This window comes from Mya arenaria, chromosome 8 (genome assembly GCF_026914265.1).
Source record: "Mya arenaria isolate MELC-2E11 chromosome 8, ASM2691426v1".
NCBI lineage: Eukaryota > Metazoa > Mollusca > Bivalvia > Myida > Myidae > Mya > Mya arenaria.
This window is the reverse complement of record NC_069129.1, coordinates 70021856-70040789: the sequence shown is the minus strand read 5'-3', so window position 1 is coordinate 70040789 and position 18934 is coordinate 70021856. Positions and strand designations below refer to the sequence as shown.

The window sequence follows — 18934 nt, the reverse complement described above, 5'->3', positions numbered from 1 at the left end:
CCCAAGAGGCTGAGTGGTCTCGTGGTACAGTTGCCAGCCTCTAATCCAAGAAGCTGAGTTGCCTCGTGGTACAGTTGCCAGCCTCTAATCCAAGAGGCTGAGTGGTCTCGTGGTACAGTTGCCAGCTTCTACCCCAAGAGGCTGAGTGGTCTCGTGGTACAGTTGCCAGCCTCTAATCCAAGAGACTGAGTGGTCTCGTGGTACAGTTGCCAGCTTCAACCCCAAGAGGCCGAGTGGTCTCGTGGTACAGTTGCCAGCCTCTAATCCAAGAGGCTGAGTGGTCTCGTGATACAGTTGCCAGCCTCTAATCCATGAGGCTGAGTGGTCTGGTGGTACAGTTGCCAGCTTCTACCCCAAGAGGTTGAGTGGTCTCATTGTACGGTTGCCAGCCTCTAATCCAAGAGGCTGAGTGGTCTGGTGGTACAGTTGCCAGCCTCTAATCCAAGAGGCTGAGTGGTCTGGTGGTACAGTTGCCAGCCTCTAATCCAAGAGGCTGAGTGGTCTGGTGGTACGGTTGCCAGCCTCTACCCCAAGAGGTTGAGTGGTCTAGTGGTACAGTTGCCAGCCTCTAATCCAAAAGGTTGATAGCAGTCAAGTAGTATATTTGCCAGCCTTTCACCCAAGTGGTTGAGAGTGGCCTTATGGTACAGTTGCCAGCCTCTAACCCAAGAGGTCGAGAGTGGTCTAGTGGTATAGGTGCCTGCCTTTCACTCAAGAGGTTAAGAGTTCAATCCCCATCAGGGCAAAACAGTTCTAGTGATACAGTTGTCCGCTTCTCCGTTAAGAGTTTGAGGATAACTAGGTTGGCAGTGGTTTAATGGTATTGGTCTCTGCCTCTCACTTAAGAGGTGGAGGGTTTAAACCCATTAGAGACACATTTTCAAAATGGCCGTCAAAATGGACACTTTTTCCCTTAAAAACAGACTTAAGGTATTAGCCATGTAATACAACTCGGGAAACATCGGGTAACATCGACATATATCGCCACTCGCCGTGACAGATCGCGACGAACATCGGGCGTATTCGGCCTGTACCGGATGTTGCTATTTTTAGAAACAGAAGGTATTTCCCGGCTATTCATAGGTCAATAATGGAATTTCTACATCGTAGGATTTGGAAACATTGCGATGTTTTTCTCATGAATATACGTTAAAAATAAATAAACACTAAAAGTACACGCTGGCAGTTGATTACGATACATCTAACAATTTGAGTCATTACAGTTAAACATGGATTATAAGTGAAATATACGCGTAAGAGAAGATTTTCTCTCGGAAAAACGAACTGTCAACAATCGGCATGGAACTGGGATACTGTATTCTTATCAAAGGGCTCTGAATGTAAGTATCCTTGAGCAGTTTTGTACGTAGATGTGTTCAAAAACGTTTGTTTTTTAATTTATCTTTGGAATTCTTAAATCATTTTTATTAGCTAAATGTTTAGACAGCATGTTCATATTTTACATGTACTTATGTACATGTTACATATTTTTATATGTACTTATGTACACAACTTATGTTTAAGATATGATATGAGTATGTAATCTTTAAATTGATTGTTTTATCTTAGAAAAATATTAGACTTAAATTTTTGTTTAAAAATGATGTGTTTTGGTACGTGACCTATTTCTAACATACCACAATACATGTACATACCCGTTATTTGTTTACAAAATGCATATTTTCAAAATTAACCTGTGAAAAAAAGTTGTATGTGGTTTGGGGCTTGAAGCCGCATCTGCTAGGACACTATCGACATTCATTGGCTTGGTGTAGTTCTCGTTAAAACCCCATACTGTTGTGAATCATTATCAACCATATGCACAACAACTACACATTTTTGCCTACCAACCCTTACTCTTGGCTAAAACAGATATTAGTGCAGAATGTATAATACTTGTGCATTTGTATTTTACGGTGGTAGTTTCTGCTGGTTGATAATCAGAAGTCTAATTTCTTCCAGGCAGGAAAATGACTGAATATTACTTAGTCAACAACACTGGGTTATGAAGAATTCCAGCCTGCATTAAATACTATGTTGGATCCTTGAGAGCGGATTTGACAGCCATGTCCATCCACAAGGCAGTCGCATCTGATCGAGATGATGAGAGTATTTCATATAAAACATATTTGACTTGGTTTTTGTTTTTATAAACCTACTGTATTCAATAATCAAGTGGTGGTGATGGTGGTGATGGTGGTCAAGTGGTGGTGGTGGTGGTGGTGGTGGTGGTGGTGGTGGTGGTGATGATGATGATGATGATGATGATGATGATGATGATGATGATGATGAATTTTATTGATAAATTTAATAATTTTCTTTATATATATATATATATATATACATGTATGTATCAGCTTGTTGTTGTTTTTTTCAAAATAATGTCGAGAAATATTAAACTGTTTATATCTATTTTGTATATGTATGGCAGTATAATTATCTATACTAATTAGTTAGAAAGGCTTTAAAGTACAACTTTTTTTCCTTTACAGCACTAAACATTCTTGATGGGTAAAGTGCCTGAAGGTGCATGAAAACCAAATCAGCATTGACTCAGCATTGAGTAGTTATCATCTGTGCACACACTACAAGTACAAACGCATGGGAACAGACCAAACTTCAAATGTTGAAGAGTGAAGAATTATTGTGAAAAAAACTAATTGTTAGAATACCAATGACAAAATAAAACAGATATACATCAAATTACCCACAGAGATTGTTTACATGTTATGATATTAAAAAAAACATTAGTTGAGAACTTTCACTCTGATATTTTTGGAGGGGCGAGCCCACTTAGTGTTCTTGTTTCTTCACATATTTTAGTTTAAAAGTACACTCATTTGTTTTAAACTCTGTATTCTGAGTTAGTATCATAAGTAAAATTCATTTATTTGAAAGAGTACATTTTATGAATAAGTCCAATTAAGCTTTATACTTTTTTTACAAGAAAAAGGTTGATTTTTAAGCATTTTATTAGCTATAAAAATGTATGGTAACATGACATTATGTATATTTTCTTCAAAACTGGACGGTAAACTATCATAAATTGTCTTTTAAATTGTTCAATAGACATCATAGATAATATCTAAAATGATTTCAGCAGCTTGCCTTATAGTTAACTATTTTTTATGAATTTTATAAAACTGCTATATATTTTCAAACAGCGAAAAACTGCTCTTTTCCGAAGAATCATAAGATCAATCAAAATGATTTTTTTCCATGTTTATCAATAATGTGTTCGTTTGAACTTTAGTTTTCTGTTAACTGAAGTTTATTTTACCAGAAACTGTTGTGTTTATTTCATAATATCTGATAATGCGAAAAAAAATCAAATAAAGACAAAATATTTACTTGTCGCTCTTTGTAGCCCTTGGAGTTTGGGGGTGGGTGTAATGAAACATAAATAACTTTTTTAATTCACGGTAAAAAATCTTCAAAATTTGGATAAAAGTCCCATAGTGTACCGTGATTATAACTATGTTGTCGGTTAAAGCTTTTAAAAAAGTGTGTATTACGCGGCTAATACCTTAAACCTGATTCGATACAAGCATTGTTTTAGAGAAAAACAACAACAACAAAAACATAATTATGTCCCATCTTTTACCTGAGCATATAGGGCATGTCCATCAGCGTTATCAGGAAAGGTCTTCAAAGTTTGCTCGTAAGATTTGATTGCCCTCTCTAGTTTGGTTGTACTCTGCTCAGCAGCTGCTCGTCGGTGTTCTGATAACAAATAAACTTTGTGAATTACATTTGAAATATTGTCATTTATAATAACATCAACTGTATTATATTATCACAAACAAGTACTTCATTCTACAAGGACAATAAAGATGCTCATAAACGGCATATATTGGTGATTGAAAATACATCTCTGTGAAAATCTAGAGCTATTACAGTCAAGATTAATTGTCTCAGAACCTCTGTGTGGAAACAGTGCTGTGTTTTGGAATGACAACTCTAGCATTTCCATTATTACAATTGTGTAGGATTTAGCAAATCTTTTAAAAACCATTGTCAGCAATTGTCAGCCAGAGTGACGGAAATAGCAGGTGCACCACAGCTCATGGTGACTAGCATAGCTATGAAGGTTTACGAATTCAGATACATTAACTTCACAAGATTTTGTGATGCAATATGACAAGGACATAACCACCAATATATCCCACAGTTCATCTTTACCCCCAGTCAAAATGTGGCAATGTTGAAACATTTATTAAAGCCACATTTACTGGCCTTGCTACACATGGAAACATATGTACTAAGAATCATGTGAATATCTTTAATGTTTTTTTTAGCAAAGGTTTTGTTCAAAGTTTTAAGTTAATACTAATTTTTCTAGTTCCATTGTGACGAAAATTGACAGCTTATAGAACCACTCTCGAGTCCATTTCCTTGGTGGACACAAGAACTGGTGTCAATTTTGAGTGGCTATGAGAAGGCACTCCTTGTAGGGATTGAACACAAAACCTCTTGGGTGAGTGGATGACACATAAACCAATAGACCACTCTCACCGTCGACAAAGGTTTTTAATAGACAAAAGCATCAATGGCGCTAAGGCCATCACAATAACACAACTTTCTTCCTCGAAAAGCAGACAAGAAAATCAGATCCATACATGTTCATTTAAATTTTGCTAGTAAATGATAGATTACCTGCGTAGGATCTTTGTATATATGAATTAGGGAAGTCTGGGTTTTTAGAAATGCTGTTTTCAAAGTCTCGAATGGCATCTTCTAGTCTATCAATTTGTATATTTTGCTGAAAAGAAAGCCAAGGTTCGAATTAAATGGTGAAAACATAAAAAACTTTTCATTTCAGATTTTTGTGGCAGTAAATTTTCATATCAGTCTAAGTAGGTCTATATTTTGTTAACTCTGAAGTTCTTCATTCACATATTTTCAGAAAGCACAGAAGCATTGTAACTGTTTCCATTTATCAGAAATATCAATTTCAGCATCTGCTAATTCACATTACTGCAGAGGTAAAAGTGGCAAAAAATAAAATCATCAATTCAATTTTTACCCTTGTTAACCGTTTTATTACTGAATTGCTTGTTTAAACATGATAATAATGAATGCTTCCTTAGGACTCATTTTCACAGACAATGTCACAGAATTATATTGATAATGAAAATGAGTCTGATCTTGAGAAAAATATTCATGTTTTAGTTGGATGTTAGTAGAAGAAGGCATGAAAAATGTTACAACTTAGCAGTAGGAGTTTAAAAGAATACATTGTGGTGATGTAATTTATATTTTGGAATCTGTGTTGTACAATTTTATAATATTAAAAAAATAATCTTTGCACTTATCAAAAACTTGTTGGTAAACTTACATATCCTCTATGATGATATATATCTGAGTTACTAGAGTCTATCCTTATTGCATGGGCAAAGTCAGCTAAGCCATCTGTACGCCGGTCCTGGTTTATATATAGGCCGCCACGCTTTATTAATACATTTACTTTAACCTGAAAAACAAATATTAGTATAATTGTTCAATAACATTGTCCTTGATTGACATTTTATTAAATATCAGGGGGCTATTTCATCAAGTGCTATGCCGTGACCTCCCCATATAGTGCTGTAAAGGGAGTTAAATGCTGCCTTGAATGGTTACACTCCACTCTTCAAATTTTCCTCAATTAATACATTACTCAATGCACTTTGATACACAAAGGTTCAAAATGTATCACTTTTTTCATAATTGCCAATGCATCTTTATGCAATTATGGAGCTTATCTTCGGCTCAGAGTGTTTTCAAAAGATGCAACAATGAAGACACTTATCAGATGTGTCAATGATGAATTGTGCTGTAAAATGTGGAAACATTGTTAACAAAACAAAAAAATAAATACATATCAGACAACTGAAAAAAATCTTTGTCCCTTCATCACTAAAGGGATTCTAGGAGCCTGTTACTCTGAAATTTAAGCCTGGATTCCTACATTGTCTTAGTTGGCAGACTTCCGCCAAGAGAGATGGATCAGAAACTGCTAATTTGGATATATAAGTATTATTCTCAGTTTTTTTTTAATCTATAATCAAACTTTTAACTTAATAATTTTTTATTTAAAATTCAAAAAAGTAGGCAGTCCAGCAGACTGCAGAATCAGTAACAGTAATAATACAAAACGAGTGCTATGGAAATGTTATCAACATTAAATCACTTGGAATAATTAATGTTTGTCACAAACATTGAAAGTATAGACAATTAAGAATGACAATTACTGAACCAGAATACCTCCATTAATGAAATATATTGGCATTTGTGTAGTACTTACTTTTTTATCTAAATTATCAACTCCCAGAAGTTGATCAAAGTCTTCAACTGCCTCAGAGTTCTGTGCAGTGAGGTTAAACATGGTTCCCCTGAGCAGCAGGGCTAGCTGATGGTGAGGGGAGGGGGGAGTGAGGCCCAGCTCTTCAGTACAAAGGGGGATAATCCGCTCATACTCCCCCCCTTTCAAACAGACCACTGCCTTACTGAAAACACTGTAAAATAAGACCAATGTAATGAAAATCGTTCACCTACCTGCCCTTAATAAACACATGTCAGAGATGTCAAGGGATGTCTTTCTAAACACCTTTGTTTTCATTAGTTTTAATTTGTTTACAAAAATATTCAACAGGATCTAAAAATGTGTAAATACTTATAGTTTAAAATAAGGTGAATTTTGAACAAGTGCAAAATGGCATGTTCATTAGTTCAAGGACTGTTTTAGCATAGAAATTGCATAATGTCGACTCTTTTTTGCAAGAATAATCAGACACATACAGGTGAAGGACAAAATTAACATGATGCTAGTTAGCCTTCAACCCTTCAAAACTATACTAGTAGTCAATGGAACATGTTTGTATAATCCAATGATAACATGTTCATATAATCCAATGATTACATGTTCGTATAATCAGGGATGTGATTGACCTGGCAGCTGGAGGGCTGAAACATTTTCGGCCATGGGTTTATGGGGCGCTCTTTGGGTCAAAAGCGCACTGCTGTAGAAGAAAAAATGGCTTTTTAGAAGCTCTTTTGAGGGCTCTCCTGACTTTAAATTTGAAGCAAACTTGAATATTAACTTAAGCAACTAAAAGCAACTAAATAAAAAAAAAAAAAATTATTTATTTTTTTAGGGTGTGTGTGTGTGTGTGTGTGTGTGTGTGTGTGTGTCTCTGTGGCCATTAGATCCGCGCAATTCCGTGAATCCGCGGACAAATCACATCCCTGATAATCCAATGTTAACATGTTCATATAATCCAATGACAACATGTTGGTATAATCCAATGGTAACATGTTCATATAATCCAATGATTACCATCACAGCTGACACACAACCTATGACAAGTGACCTAGCAGTTTATCCTCCAAAGAGAGAATATTGTGCTAACATCCAGGCAGACATACAAATAGGTATATGTTACCTTTTCAATGCTGATGAGGACAGCCCATTAACTGCGGGATTGTCACCGGCTCCTGACTGACCAGCATTTTCTTCGCTGGATTCATCATCCACTGCCAAAGCGGAAACAAATCCATAGAAGTACTTTTTCTAACAATCTCCACCAAATAATATTGACAAATGTAAATGAAAATTATTCATTTTTTCATTTGGTTAAAGTACTTCCTTTTTTAGTGATTATCAAAAGGCTGGTATTTTTCTTTTACTGAACTTAAGGCTTAAAACTATTTTGCCTGTAACTTTTAATTTAATATTCTGAAGTCCCTTTTATCTACAAAAGTTTGAGTGCAGTATCTAGCAGGTAATGCAATCCCAAAAGGATTCTTCTATCACAGACTGATTTTTGTATATTTGACATGTTTTTTCTCCATCCTTTTGTTTGTAGGTCTTTGCAATTTGCCCAAATACTGTTTTCCATAACAATACATAATGTTAAAAGCTGTAATGTTCAAAAAGTAGGGGGCTCCAACTCCAAATATACCTATAAACCATATTTTTTAAATATAGTTTTATTTGACCTATAGATTATTAAGTAAATTCCCTTCTTTCCCTTTTAATGTAATAGTGACCAGGTGTGCAACATCACATGCAGGCTAACATCAATAGGACTAACTGAAATACCCTTCAAGATGTTATACTAAATTCTATGCTTGATATGCCCAACTTATATTATGTCAAGGGCCATAACTTTGCTGGGAACAGACACAAACAAAGCTGAAAATGTACAACTGCACATGCTGGTTAACACTCCTTTGAAGTTTCAGGACTCTGGCTCATATACTTATCAAGATAGGGGAAGATGTCATTCTTTATATGCTATTTTCAACTATTAGTCAAGGACCATATTGGCATAACTCTATTCCAACTTAAGGAAGCCACAGGCTATCCCCAGGTGCACAACTTTATAATGCTGGTTATCATTCACATATCTTTAAAACTCTGCCTAATATACTGTTGGAGATAAGTGTGAAACAAGATTGCATGCTCCACAAGCTTCAAATCAAGGGCAAATAATTCTGCACTTACTGGGTGCAGCAACACATAAACCCCTAGTGAACAACTTCACATGCTTCTTAAAAATGTTGCCAAGTTTCATCACTTTTGTTATTATAACTTCAGAACAAGATTTTTTGATTGACTGACAGGAGGAAAACGTGAAATTTATCTTATTATGTCAACACTATACAGAATACATCAAGTACCTGGAATGTTGAGGATTTTCTCCTCCGGCTCCACAAACTGCTGTACTGGGTCCTGGGTAAAGGAGCTAAAGTATGACTTCAAGAAATGCTTCGATGGCATGCTCTTCTTCTTTTTCTGTAATACGAAAAATAGCTTGTATTTCATGCTTTTGGGATCGCAACTTGTGAAAATACTATTTACTATTCATTGATTTTTTGGTGTAATTTACAGCCTTCTAAAGGCTGTTTCCCCTAGCGAAAAAGTGTTCATTTTCCCAAACATTCATGATATATTCCCAATTAATTAAATACAGATTTTGTGAATAAATAAAAGGGCTATGAATTCATTAAAGAATAAACAAAATCTTGATAAGACTAGCTCCTTTACAGCATAATGTATGAATAAAAAAGTAAATACATAGATATTTGCTATCATATTTGCTATTTTAGCATGATTTTGTATTTTTCCCAAAGTAAAAAAAAATCCCACTTTGGATGAACAGGTGGTGAAAATAAAAGGATCTTACACTGAGATCAACAAATGTTCTATCTATATACATTAAGAACTGGATTAATCATACATGTTTATGATTTGTTTAACTAATAAATGTATCAGAGGTTCTAACAGCTGATCCTGAACAATTGCAAGGGGTGTGTTTGAGAGTGGGAAATTCATGCCGAAAGCAGGGTAAAGATGACAGACCTCTATTGCAAAAGTCCAAGCAAAAATATCTCAATAACTGTACATTTGCCTTAGGTTAAAAGCTCTCGATCCTGATTTCAGGGGTAATCCTGAACTTGACATCCCTCATGAAAGCGTTTTTTTTTATTGAATAATTGCTTAAAATTTTGTAAGGGCTATTCCAGTAAAACATATGTCCCACCCCAGGAAGGCACTTTCAAAATGGACCTTCCCCCTTCAGAAGTTTATTTGATGAGAAAAGAACCCCCTTTAGAATATTTTTTGAGCAAATTCGGACCCCCTTGAGAAGTTTATTTTTTTATACGTCTATATGCAAAGATTATTTGCAATTACTCTTTTGTAACTCTTTGATCAGGTGAGCTATATAGGACCTTATAGCTCACCCTAGTTTCTAAGCCAATCATCACCCAGAGATTTTCAAATCTTTGCTCGAATAGGTTTCATATAAGATCACATCTGCATCCAATAAGTTTATTATTATAACTAGGTCAACAGACATGGCGCGCGCCAAATGAACTTCGAGCAGCCAATGGGCACGCTGTATACGGCCTTGTTCGATGATTGGCTTAGAAACTAGGGTGAACTATAAGTCGGTTACAGCTCATGTAATGGAAAATAACAAAACTTATTACTGGGCTTCGCTTGTAATAAATTTTGTTATTTTCCATTAATAAATTTGGTTATTTTCCATTATATGGACTATAACCTACACACCACGGTTCTCTTGTTTCTTCATATGTTGCTATAAGCGCATATTAAGCCACATGAGGCTGAAACTTTCACCCATGTAATTATATACAACCTTAAAATAACTTGTGGTCGAAATGTTAAGGGGACGAAACATTCGGATTTATAACATTTACGCAATACGTACAAATTATGATTTCTAATAAAATTCTAGACAACTGTTGTCAATTTCAGGGGTCGACACTAACCATTTTTCCAAGGGATCCCGAAGGGACACCAACATTTTAATCAGGTGTCCCTTCCTGAAATTAGGAGTCCCTTCCACTTTTTACATTTTTTCATTGTTGAGCCTGTTTTAATATTAAATTCAACATCCTTTTACTTTTCAATTTGTAATGCAAGTATAAACCACCATAATTATTATACATGTTTTCAGCAGCATGTAATGACAGGTTAGTAGCACTGAATGGCAGTGAGGTATATTTTGGTCTCTAAGTTGGTAGATTGGGTTCAAAAGCTGGAGAATGTCTAAGTCCCTTTTGTTTTCAGTCAAAAACAGAGATGGATACAATGTAAACAAAAACTTGATGTTGTTACTATTTTTAGATTTTTGGAAAATACGCATAAAATACATCATGGTTCAGGGTCTTGTCAAATGTCGGTGCTTTTCATTAAGAAACTGTAGGAATATTACATCTGGCTTGTGAAAACTCCAATCAATATTTAGTAGAGCTGTTGATAAATCAATCAGACTGCCCAACAGTCGTAGTGCATACTGGAAGAGCAGACGACCAAAAATTGTGTATACATGTTAATTTTCGCGCCAAAAAGTCATAAAATTTTATAAATTTATTGAATTAATGAATAAAACCCTGCAAATTTTATTTCTATTATTTTTTATCAAGGCATAAAATATATGTCTTTAAAATTAACAAAGAATATTGATAAGTTGAATGCCAATTAACAAAGAATGCTGAATGTAGGATGCAGTTCTTTTGTGTCGTAAATGTTACTGTAAATACTCAAAGGTCGCATCATATTATATAAAAGGTATCATCAGAGTTGGCATCTTTTTGGGCGGTTCTGACACATAAGCAAAACAATTCCACATAAGTATTTTACCGATAATAAATCTCTGTCAGCTCTGACCTTGTTTAAAATGTAAACAACAAAACGGAAGCGTTAACCTGCATGCGCCTGTGAAATGACCTGTTTATTTATAGATTCATGACGTAACTATAGTCAAATAGTCAGCTATACTTTCGCTTTGATGAGTCCGATAATGATAATTAATAATATTGTTTTGACATGTGCTGTCAAGAAATTTAGGGAGCCCGAATTTAGGTAATAAATTAATTAAATGCTACTTATTTATTGATATTTAGCGTTTATCAGTCAGAAATTTAAAGTGTCCCGACGGAATACCGGACTTCGAAGTTCGGGTGTCCCTCCTGAAAAACTGGTGTCCTCGGGATCCCGGGACCCCGTTAGTGTCGAACACTGCAATTTGGTATACTTACCACGAAACGTATCCACACATGCGGCGCAACTATTGGTTTCTAGCCAATTTTGTAGGTTGGTCTTTGACCACGACTTTACAAATTCTGGCGCCTCCGCCATCTTGTTGTCAAGGGACGCAACTTCTTCTGATTTCCGGTACCGCGGAACCGACTCGTAATATCGCGAAAATTTGTATCCAAACCAATTCTGTACACGACGTTCGGTAAAATATGTTATATGGATAAAAAAACCCGGTATTTCACCATCGAGCAGTGAATATAAATGAGCAGATACGGTCAGAAGCAAAAAAGAAAATGACGCCCCCCTATAGAAGCGAAATTGGACTTATCACCACCCCCTACAGTAGCAAATTCAGAAAAAGACCTACCCCCTACAGAATTTCTTTATTTTGCCGTCCTGGGGTGGGACATATGTTTAACTGGAATAGCCCTAATTGAAATTCCTTTTATTTTTTAGTTTTCCAATAACCATCCAGTTTAGCAGGAAGAAAATGTATTTTTATAAGCCAATGACCAGTTAACTCTTACATCAATTAACTTTAACATGCCTTCCAGCATTGTTGTGTTCTGTGCTCCAGCCAAAACTCACTGAACTGTCATTCTGATGATTTATATACGAAGTTACTATGGACAAGCATCACAAGCAAGAGTACCGCAGAGTGAACACAGACGCTTGTTTCTTCATGAAGTTTAGTCAATTGGGGCATAACTAAACAACTGTAACACAAAGGTTCAGTTAAATAACTTGGAACAGCTTTTGCATCCCACTGATGGCAAAGATGACAGCAACAGCTCAAAGGCTTTCAAATTACGTTGACTGTACAGTAAAACCCCATTGGCTCGAACTGTTTGGCTCGAATCACTCCTTTGCTCAAACTGAATGTTAACTAAGGACCCATTTCTTTATGCTGAAGATAAAGATTCCCGCTTGGCTCAAGGTATTTAAGCCGGTCCCTGTGAGTTTGAGCCAACAGGGTTTGACTGTATTTCAAAATATTAAAGCTTTAAGCGTCCATCTGATTTTCAGTTCACACTCAAACCTGTAGCTCTTCTTTTGCCTTTTCTTTGCCAAGAGCCTTGAGCACTTTGTCAGCCATTTGTAAGGTGGCCTGGTTCTGGAATCCCTCCAGAATACATACAGCTGTCACATCTGGAAGTAGCAAGTACAGGATTAATTTACACTATCTATTGATACAAGAATAAGTAGCAGTGACCAGCGCACCAGTGGAAATTGAAGTTTGACGGACCACTGTTCTGTTTAACCAACTTACTGTTGTAGTTGATCTGATATAGTGATCCCCTTTTTACGTGGCATTCAGGTCTGGCACAGACATGGTATAATGTAAATACATATTTATTACTGGGGAAGCTATTATTTGATGGCATATGTTTGCTGCAATTAACATTTTTGGAACTTGCAAGACAATTGGAGAACATATGTTTTTTTAGGAAAACAAGAATCTAACATATCAATACTATGTCGTACTTATGATAATAGATATATACGATAAAAACAGTAATATATCAAACCTAATGAGAGCTGTCAAAGAGACAACACTCCACCATTCCACTGCTTTAAAGTTTAAGAATTGCAAAATAGAGTTATATTAACCGGTACTTGATAATTTAAGAATGTTTGATCGTTCAGTACCATTGTATAAAGGGTAAATGCAAGGCATTAGGTGGTTGCTGAGATATTAAAATCAACTTATGTGTGCTTACATGCAAAACCGTAGCCAGAATTTTGAAGTAGAATAACATAAGGCAATAATCTGCATAACATGCAGAAAAGATTATCGAGTTTCATTTATTAGTAGGTTTGGTAGTAGGGAACATATGTCTACAATTATAATGCAATACATGATGTTTTTGCTGAGATAATGACTTAAATATGCTTAAATGCAAAACCTTAACTAAGATATAACTCTGACGCAGACGCAACACCAGGGTGATAAAACAGAGCAATTTTCCATTAGACTACATTTCTAAAAATAATAAACCCAGCTTATGAAGACTTAAAAAACAAAATTCAAAGGTAAACATAACCTGACCTTCTAGTGACATCTGCAGGTCTCCCAACTGTTCCGCTGCTTGGGCTCGCCGGTTCAGGGCCTTTGTGTATTTACCATTCAGTTTGATAGCCTCTGTACAGTTCTCTAGGACTTTTTGTGGGCTTTTCTGTGAAAAAGACAACCAGCTGTAAAATTAACTAAGGTTTTAACAGTTGGACAATACAAGACATTGCCTTAGAGTCTTAAAACTAGAGGTTGGCTTATGACTGTTTCTATTCTTATTTTAAAACAAGTTTGAGTTTAAGAGTATACGAATGCATCATTTTATATAATAAGAAACTGATGCAAATCTCTTTTACAGAGGTCGAAATTAACACAAGCCAGCAAGCCCTGCACTGGTAAAATGTCATCTTGACTTGTTAAAATTCTAAATTTTATGTTGCAGGGCTTGTTAATTTTTTTTATGCCAAGCAATAGTATAAGAATTTGGGCGTGTTTATCCAAAAGTCTAATATCAATGACTGCTTTAACACCCATAAATTTATAACAAAACTCACAAGTTTTTCATAAGCTGCAGCTCTGTTAGCATAGAATGTGGACAGTTCTGCTTTATTTTCTGCGGGGCACACTTCGATGGCCTGAGTGTAAAATGTGATTGCCTCATCGTACTTGGCGGCTTTGAAGGATTTGTTTCCCCGGTCTTTCAGCTCCTGGGCTTGTTGTAGCTTTGTGATCTGTGAATAAAGTTAAGTACAAGCTTCAAATTTGACCATATACGGCATTAAGATATGTTTGCGGGTGTTTTTTTTTTTGCAAAATGAGAAAATCAACATACAAAATCTATCCGCAATACATGTATGAAAACTCACATCCAGATAAACATTTGGATAACCCTTTTCACGCATGAGCTTGGGTTCACCTATAAGACAAAAAAAAATTGTTTGATAAGGGTTGCATCCTTTTCAAAAACAGGTAGGATAGGTAAGCTTTATTTACGGCTTTATGTAGTGATGTTATTGTCATCATTTGGATTTGGTGTTTTAAAAGTTCAGGGCTTGAATTTAACTTTTTTTGATACTCGCAAATTTTTGCGAGTGCTTAAATTTTCAACTCGCAAAACCAGACACTCACTCGCATTTTTGTAAGGCAAGCCTTTGTGTTTGCTAGTAAAAGGTATATATTGTATGGAAAAAAATGGTTGAACGAATAGTGTAATTGTTATAATGAATGATCATGTAATTGTTCATTTTTGATTACCATATTATATCATGCATAGGACACACTTTTTTATCCCCCCCCATTCTCGTCTTAAAAAGTGCTTGCGTCCTTTCTATGCTATTAGAATTTCATCTGTTTTTTTCCAAGTCCATTTCAGGTAAAAAATATCGGACCGGGGAAGAACGCAGTAATAGTAAGTATCTGTACTGCCTCACCGAAGAGAACAACTAACATATAGGTAAAATCACGCAAGTTAACACACGCAGAAATATATTGAACGTTTACTTTAAAATGATTTATGGAGAAGCATTATTGTCACTATTAAATCTTTTCAAATGTGCGAAGGTGTGAAAAACACCCGCTGTCTGTCATTAAAAAAACATCAATAAAACGAACTATTGCGATGGTAATACCGTATGGTTGTTTGTTCGCACTGTTTGTACCCGTTGTGCCTTCCGCTGGCAAGGCTAATTACCGACACGCATTAATTATGACATGCTTTATTCCGCGCAGCGACAAGTAGTGATGTTCCGATGATCGATTATAATCAAAAATCGATTGGTTGGGCCTGAAATCGGCGACAATCAATAGGATTTAGTTATAATCGATTATCGAAAAAAAAGAAAAGAAAAAAAAAGTAAGTGTTCCAATGTTATCTTTAACAATATGGCTGATGAAAGCCACAATGAGCAAGAAAATGAACTATTTTTTTATACAACAACACTTAATAACTTCAATCATAGACATAAGGTAAATGCATATAATGATTAAGAGTTTAATACTGTACATTAATAAAACTGCAACTCAGGTACTATCTAGTATTTTAAGAACCGATTGTACTATCGATAATCGGTTACTTGAGTGGAACCGATCATCAATAGTAAAATTGCAACCGATTCCCAACACTAGCGACAAGCCTTATCAAAACAATCATCAGTTTTGACAGTACACAGTTTTGCAACGGTTGCAACGGTTGACTGTCATGCAGAACGCATGTCCGAACTATTGCAACGGTTGACTGTCAGTCAGAAGGCGTGTCGGGATTATTACAGCATTTGTATAAGTCTTATAATGTTCTCAAAATGTCAAGACTTATATCATTGTTGTGTACACTAAATTACCGAAATGCTAAATTACCGAAATACGACGATAATTATCGAAATACACAAGACAGTTATCGAAATATGTCTTATATACATTTTTTTCTTTTTTTACTTCAATATATGTTATAAATACTTTACCAACGTGATTTTTCGGCTCCAATTTTGACATTTTTCCGCTGCGTCCTATCTTATATATTAGGGTTTTTACCTGTTTTTTAACTATTTTTTTGCCTGCGTCCTATCTATGCTAGCACCCTATACATGATGTAATACGGTAAACGGTATCATCATAAATATAACACTGGCAATACGTTCTGAGGAACTCTGATCAGGCCAGTATTGGTCTGTTCAAAATATTTTGAAAACGTTCCTTTCGTCATCTGTGTTGAGGGTCAATTTAATGTTCAACTTCCTCTTCCACATTGTAACAGTTTTAATGGACGGATTATTTCATTTTGGCTTCTTTTTTTGGAACTGATCATTGCCATCAGTGGTTGCCAATTTTGAAATCAACACGCGTTAAAAAACTTATCTTTTTGCTTGTCATCATTTTACAGACTGTGTCTCGATACGATTATGGCTAAAAACAGCCGCCAAAAGTTTAAATGAAAGACCAGTCTACAAAAATACATAGTAACGAGTAACTGCCACATAGTAATGAGTACCTGCCTGTGCGCATAACGTTAACCTACGTCATCAGTTTCTGTGAGATAATCGGAAAACGAAAGTAGGCATTTTTAAAATTAGTTTTATATCTATTGGGCAGGAATTTATCACCGATTATGTTCATATCTATTTCAAGAATTGTATATTTTCTGCAAATTTTGATCTCGCATTTTTTTGCGAGTGTCTTTAAATTCAACTCGCATTTTCAAATTTTGGCTCGCATTTTGCGTGCGAGTGCTAAATTCAAGCCCTGAAGTTATCTTCTGTACAAATATTTAAAGTTTTTAAAGTTTCATTATGTTTCAGTGATGTAAACTTATTTATTTGTATGCATATCCAAATGATATATAATCTAAATTTAGTGGGCATAAGGTCATTACAAATTTGTATATCACTTGACTTTCTGAATACCCAATAATTTTCATTTTGGTTTAGATAGTTTACCCGATAATGCATCTGAAAACAATTTTATCAATATTCTACACTATGACATTTAAATTACAGAAAAAATACAGTTCAAGTATAAAAAATGTTTTGGCTTTAATGCGGTTCAATTCCACATCGGTAAAGTTTAGAATTACAACACCTGAACCACAAGATCACAGAGACTTTCTTATATTTAGACCGATATTTAGACATACGTACATGTAATGATCATAAAATGAAAACATGCTGTGAAAATGTAAAAAATGATGGCCTTCAAAGAAGATATTTAAGCAAATATCAACATTTGCTGAAGGGTTTCAGCTTTTAATATCTTAGTTTTAACACTCCTAATGATTTGCCATTTCATCATACAGAAAAAAGTGCTATTTTCAAAAACATGAGCAAGTACCTATCTGTGATTTTTCAAGAAACAACATTAATTTCTCATTTATTTTAAAAACTGGAGCTGAATTTAATTTATGTGAATTTTCATTTTAAAATGTTTAGTATCTCTCTACCTATTTCTCTTCTTGCAAGTGCTAAAATCCGCCCACTTATCTACTTCATTAGCATCAGTGTCCTAATTAAAGATTTCGTTGGTATTTCCAATACATTTCTTTTATATATCAAGCATCATGTGGACCTCTGGCTTTACCGCAACACAAAACCCGTTCGGTTCTGATTAATTAGGGTCTGAATTATCAAATTTATAACAGTAAGGATAATAGATGCAAAGATGCGATGTCATCCGATATGTGCTACATTTTGATCTTTAAGAGTATTAGAACATTGAATTCGGTTAGTTTCGGTTTCCCATAATCCTTTGCGAGCGCATGACTTCCGGTAAATGTCTACCCTAGATATCGATAATGTATGTGTGTGATGTTGACCAGTGAAAAGGAGAGCATAAGTGGCAAAATAGATTGATAGGTGAGTAAAACATGTTAGGAACATCAGTTTGTATATTTTTCTATAAATTTCAACCGTGTTTTTTAAATGTCAATGAAGTTTTCGACGTTTATACTCAACTTCAGTACACATTTAAGTGGGTGGGGTAAAATAACAAATATAATGGTAGATACTTTCATAGCGGTTCTTAAAGGTTCAAATACATATTGATTGTTATGCATAAAATTGTGGTTTGTTGGGTTTGTTATTAAATTAAATACAACTGTTTTATTTTTTGTCTTCGAACGAGCCATTTATGCAAACATGCAATAAAACCAGTGATATACGGCTGCTGACAAAAAAGATCGGATCACAGATGTTCATATTTAAGTAAAAAAAAAATATCTAAAAACATTTTTCTTTAAGCTGCACTCTCACAGAAATACCATTTTTACAACTTTTTTTTTATTTTTGTCTTGGAAATAGCAAGACAACAAATAAAAAAAGTTGTAAAAATGGTAAATCTGTGAGAGTGCAGATTTAACAGCCTCTTTAGAGTCTTTTATATCTTATTTTTCTGGTTCACTTGGATGATGATATAACTATTTTATTTAATTTCAGAGATGTTCATTGTGGCTGTTTGAGTCTGGCAAGTTGATGCTGAACAGGAGTAGGCAGTTAATACCATTGATCTGATAGCAGCTATATCAGTGGTTTTACAAGATATTTTTGTGCAAAACACAAGAGACTGAATTCGGTTCAAGAGCAGAGATAAAATAAATGCAGTGTGTCAATATGAATGAAAACTTTCCTTGACTGCAAGGACTAAAGAAAAAGATAACAGCCGAACAAGCAAGAGATTTTTCAAAAAGAAGCAAGATGGGGGTTTTTAACCCTTGGCAAATGAACCTTTAAAGGGATTATTTCATACCAAGGACAATTTTTATTGTTATTTAATTATATAATGGTATTATTAAATTGTAAAAAATGCTGTTGTTATCAATATGATTGTCTATGTTCTTTTTATTTCAATGACTGTTTAACTCCCATGGTAAATATTAAAGACAT

General features: G+C 35.0%; 1 protein-coding gene and 1 long non-coding RNA gene across 2 annotated transcripts in view; one reads left to right on the top strand and one right to left on the bottom strand.

Annotated features, from left to right (window-relative positions):
- The window catches only part of LOC128243150 (mitochondrial import receptor subunit TOM70-like), a 30318-nt gene that overhangs the window by 5423 nt on the left and 5961 nt on the right, over positions 1 to 18934 (bottom strand). The window contains exons 3-11 of the mRNA XM_052960721.1: positions 14123 to 14299; positions 13605 to 13731; positions 12594 to 12703; positions 8665 to 8779; positions 7425 to 7515; positions 6287 to 6497; positions 5339 to 5473; positions 4657 to 4762; positions 3605 to 3723 (exon numbers count right to left, since the gene is read on the bottom strand). Of these exons, the coding sequence (XP_052816681.1) occupies positions 3605 to 3723; positions 4657 to 4762; positions 5339 to 5473; positions 6287 to 6497; positions 7425 to 7515; positions 8665 to 8779; positions 12594 to 12703; positions 13605 to 13731; positions 14123 to 14299 (1191 nt within the window). The remainder of the gene's footprint in view (positions 1 to 3604; positions 3724 to 4656; positions 4763 to 5338; positions 5474 to 6286; positions 6498 to 7424; positions 7516 to 8664; positions 8780 to 12593; positions 12704 to 13604; positions 13732 to 14122; positions 14300 to 18934) is intronic.
- LOC128243151 (uncharacterized) lies at positions 17807 to 18856 on the top strand. Its single transcript, XR_008262778.1, has 2 exons — positions 17807 to 17908; positions 18488 to 18856. It is a non-coding gene; the product is annotated as an uncharacterized LOC128243151 (long non-coding RNA).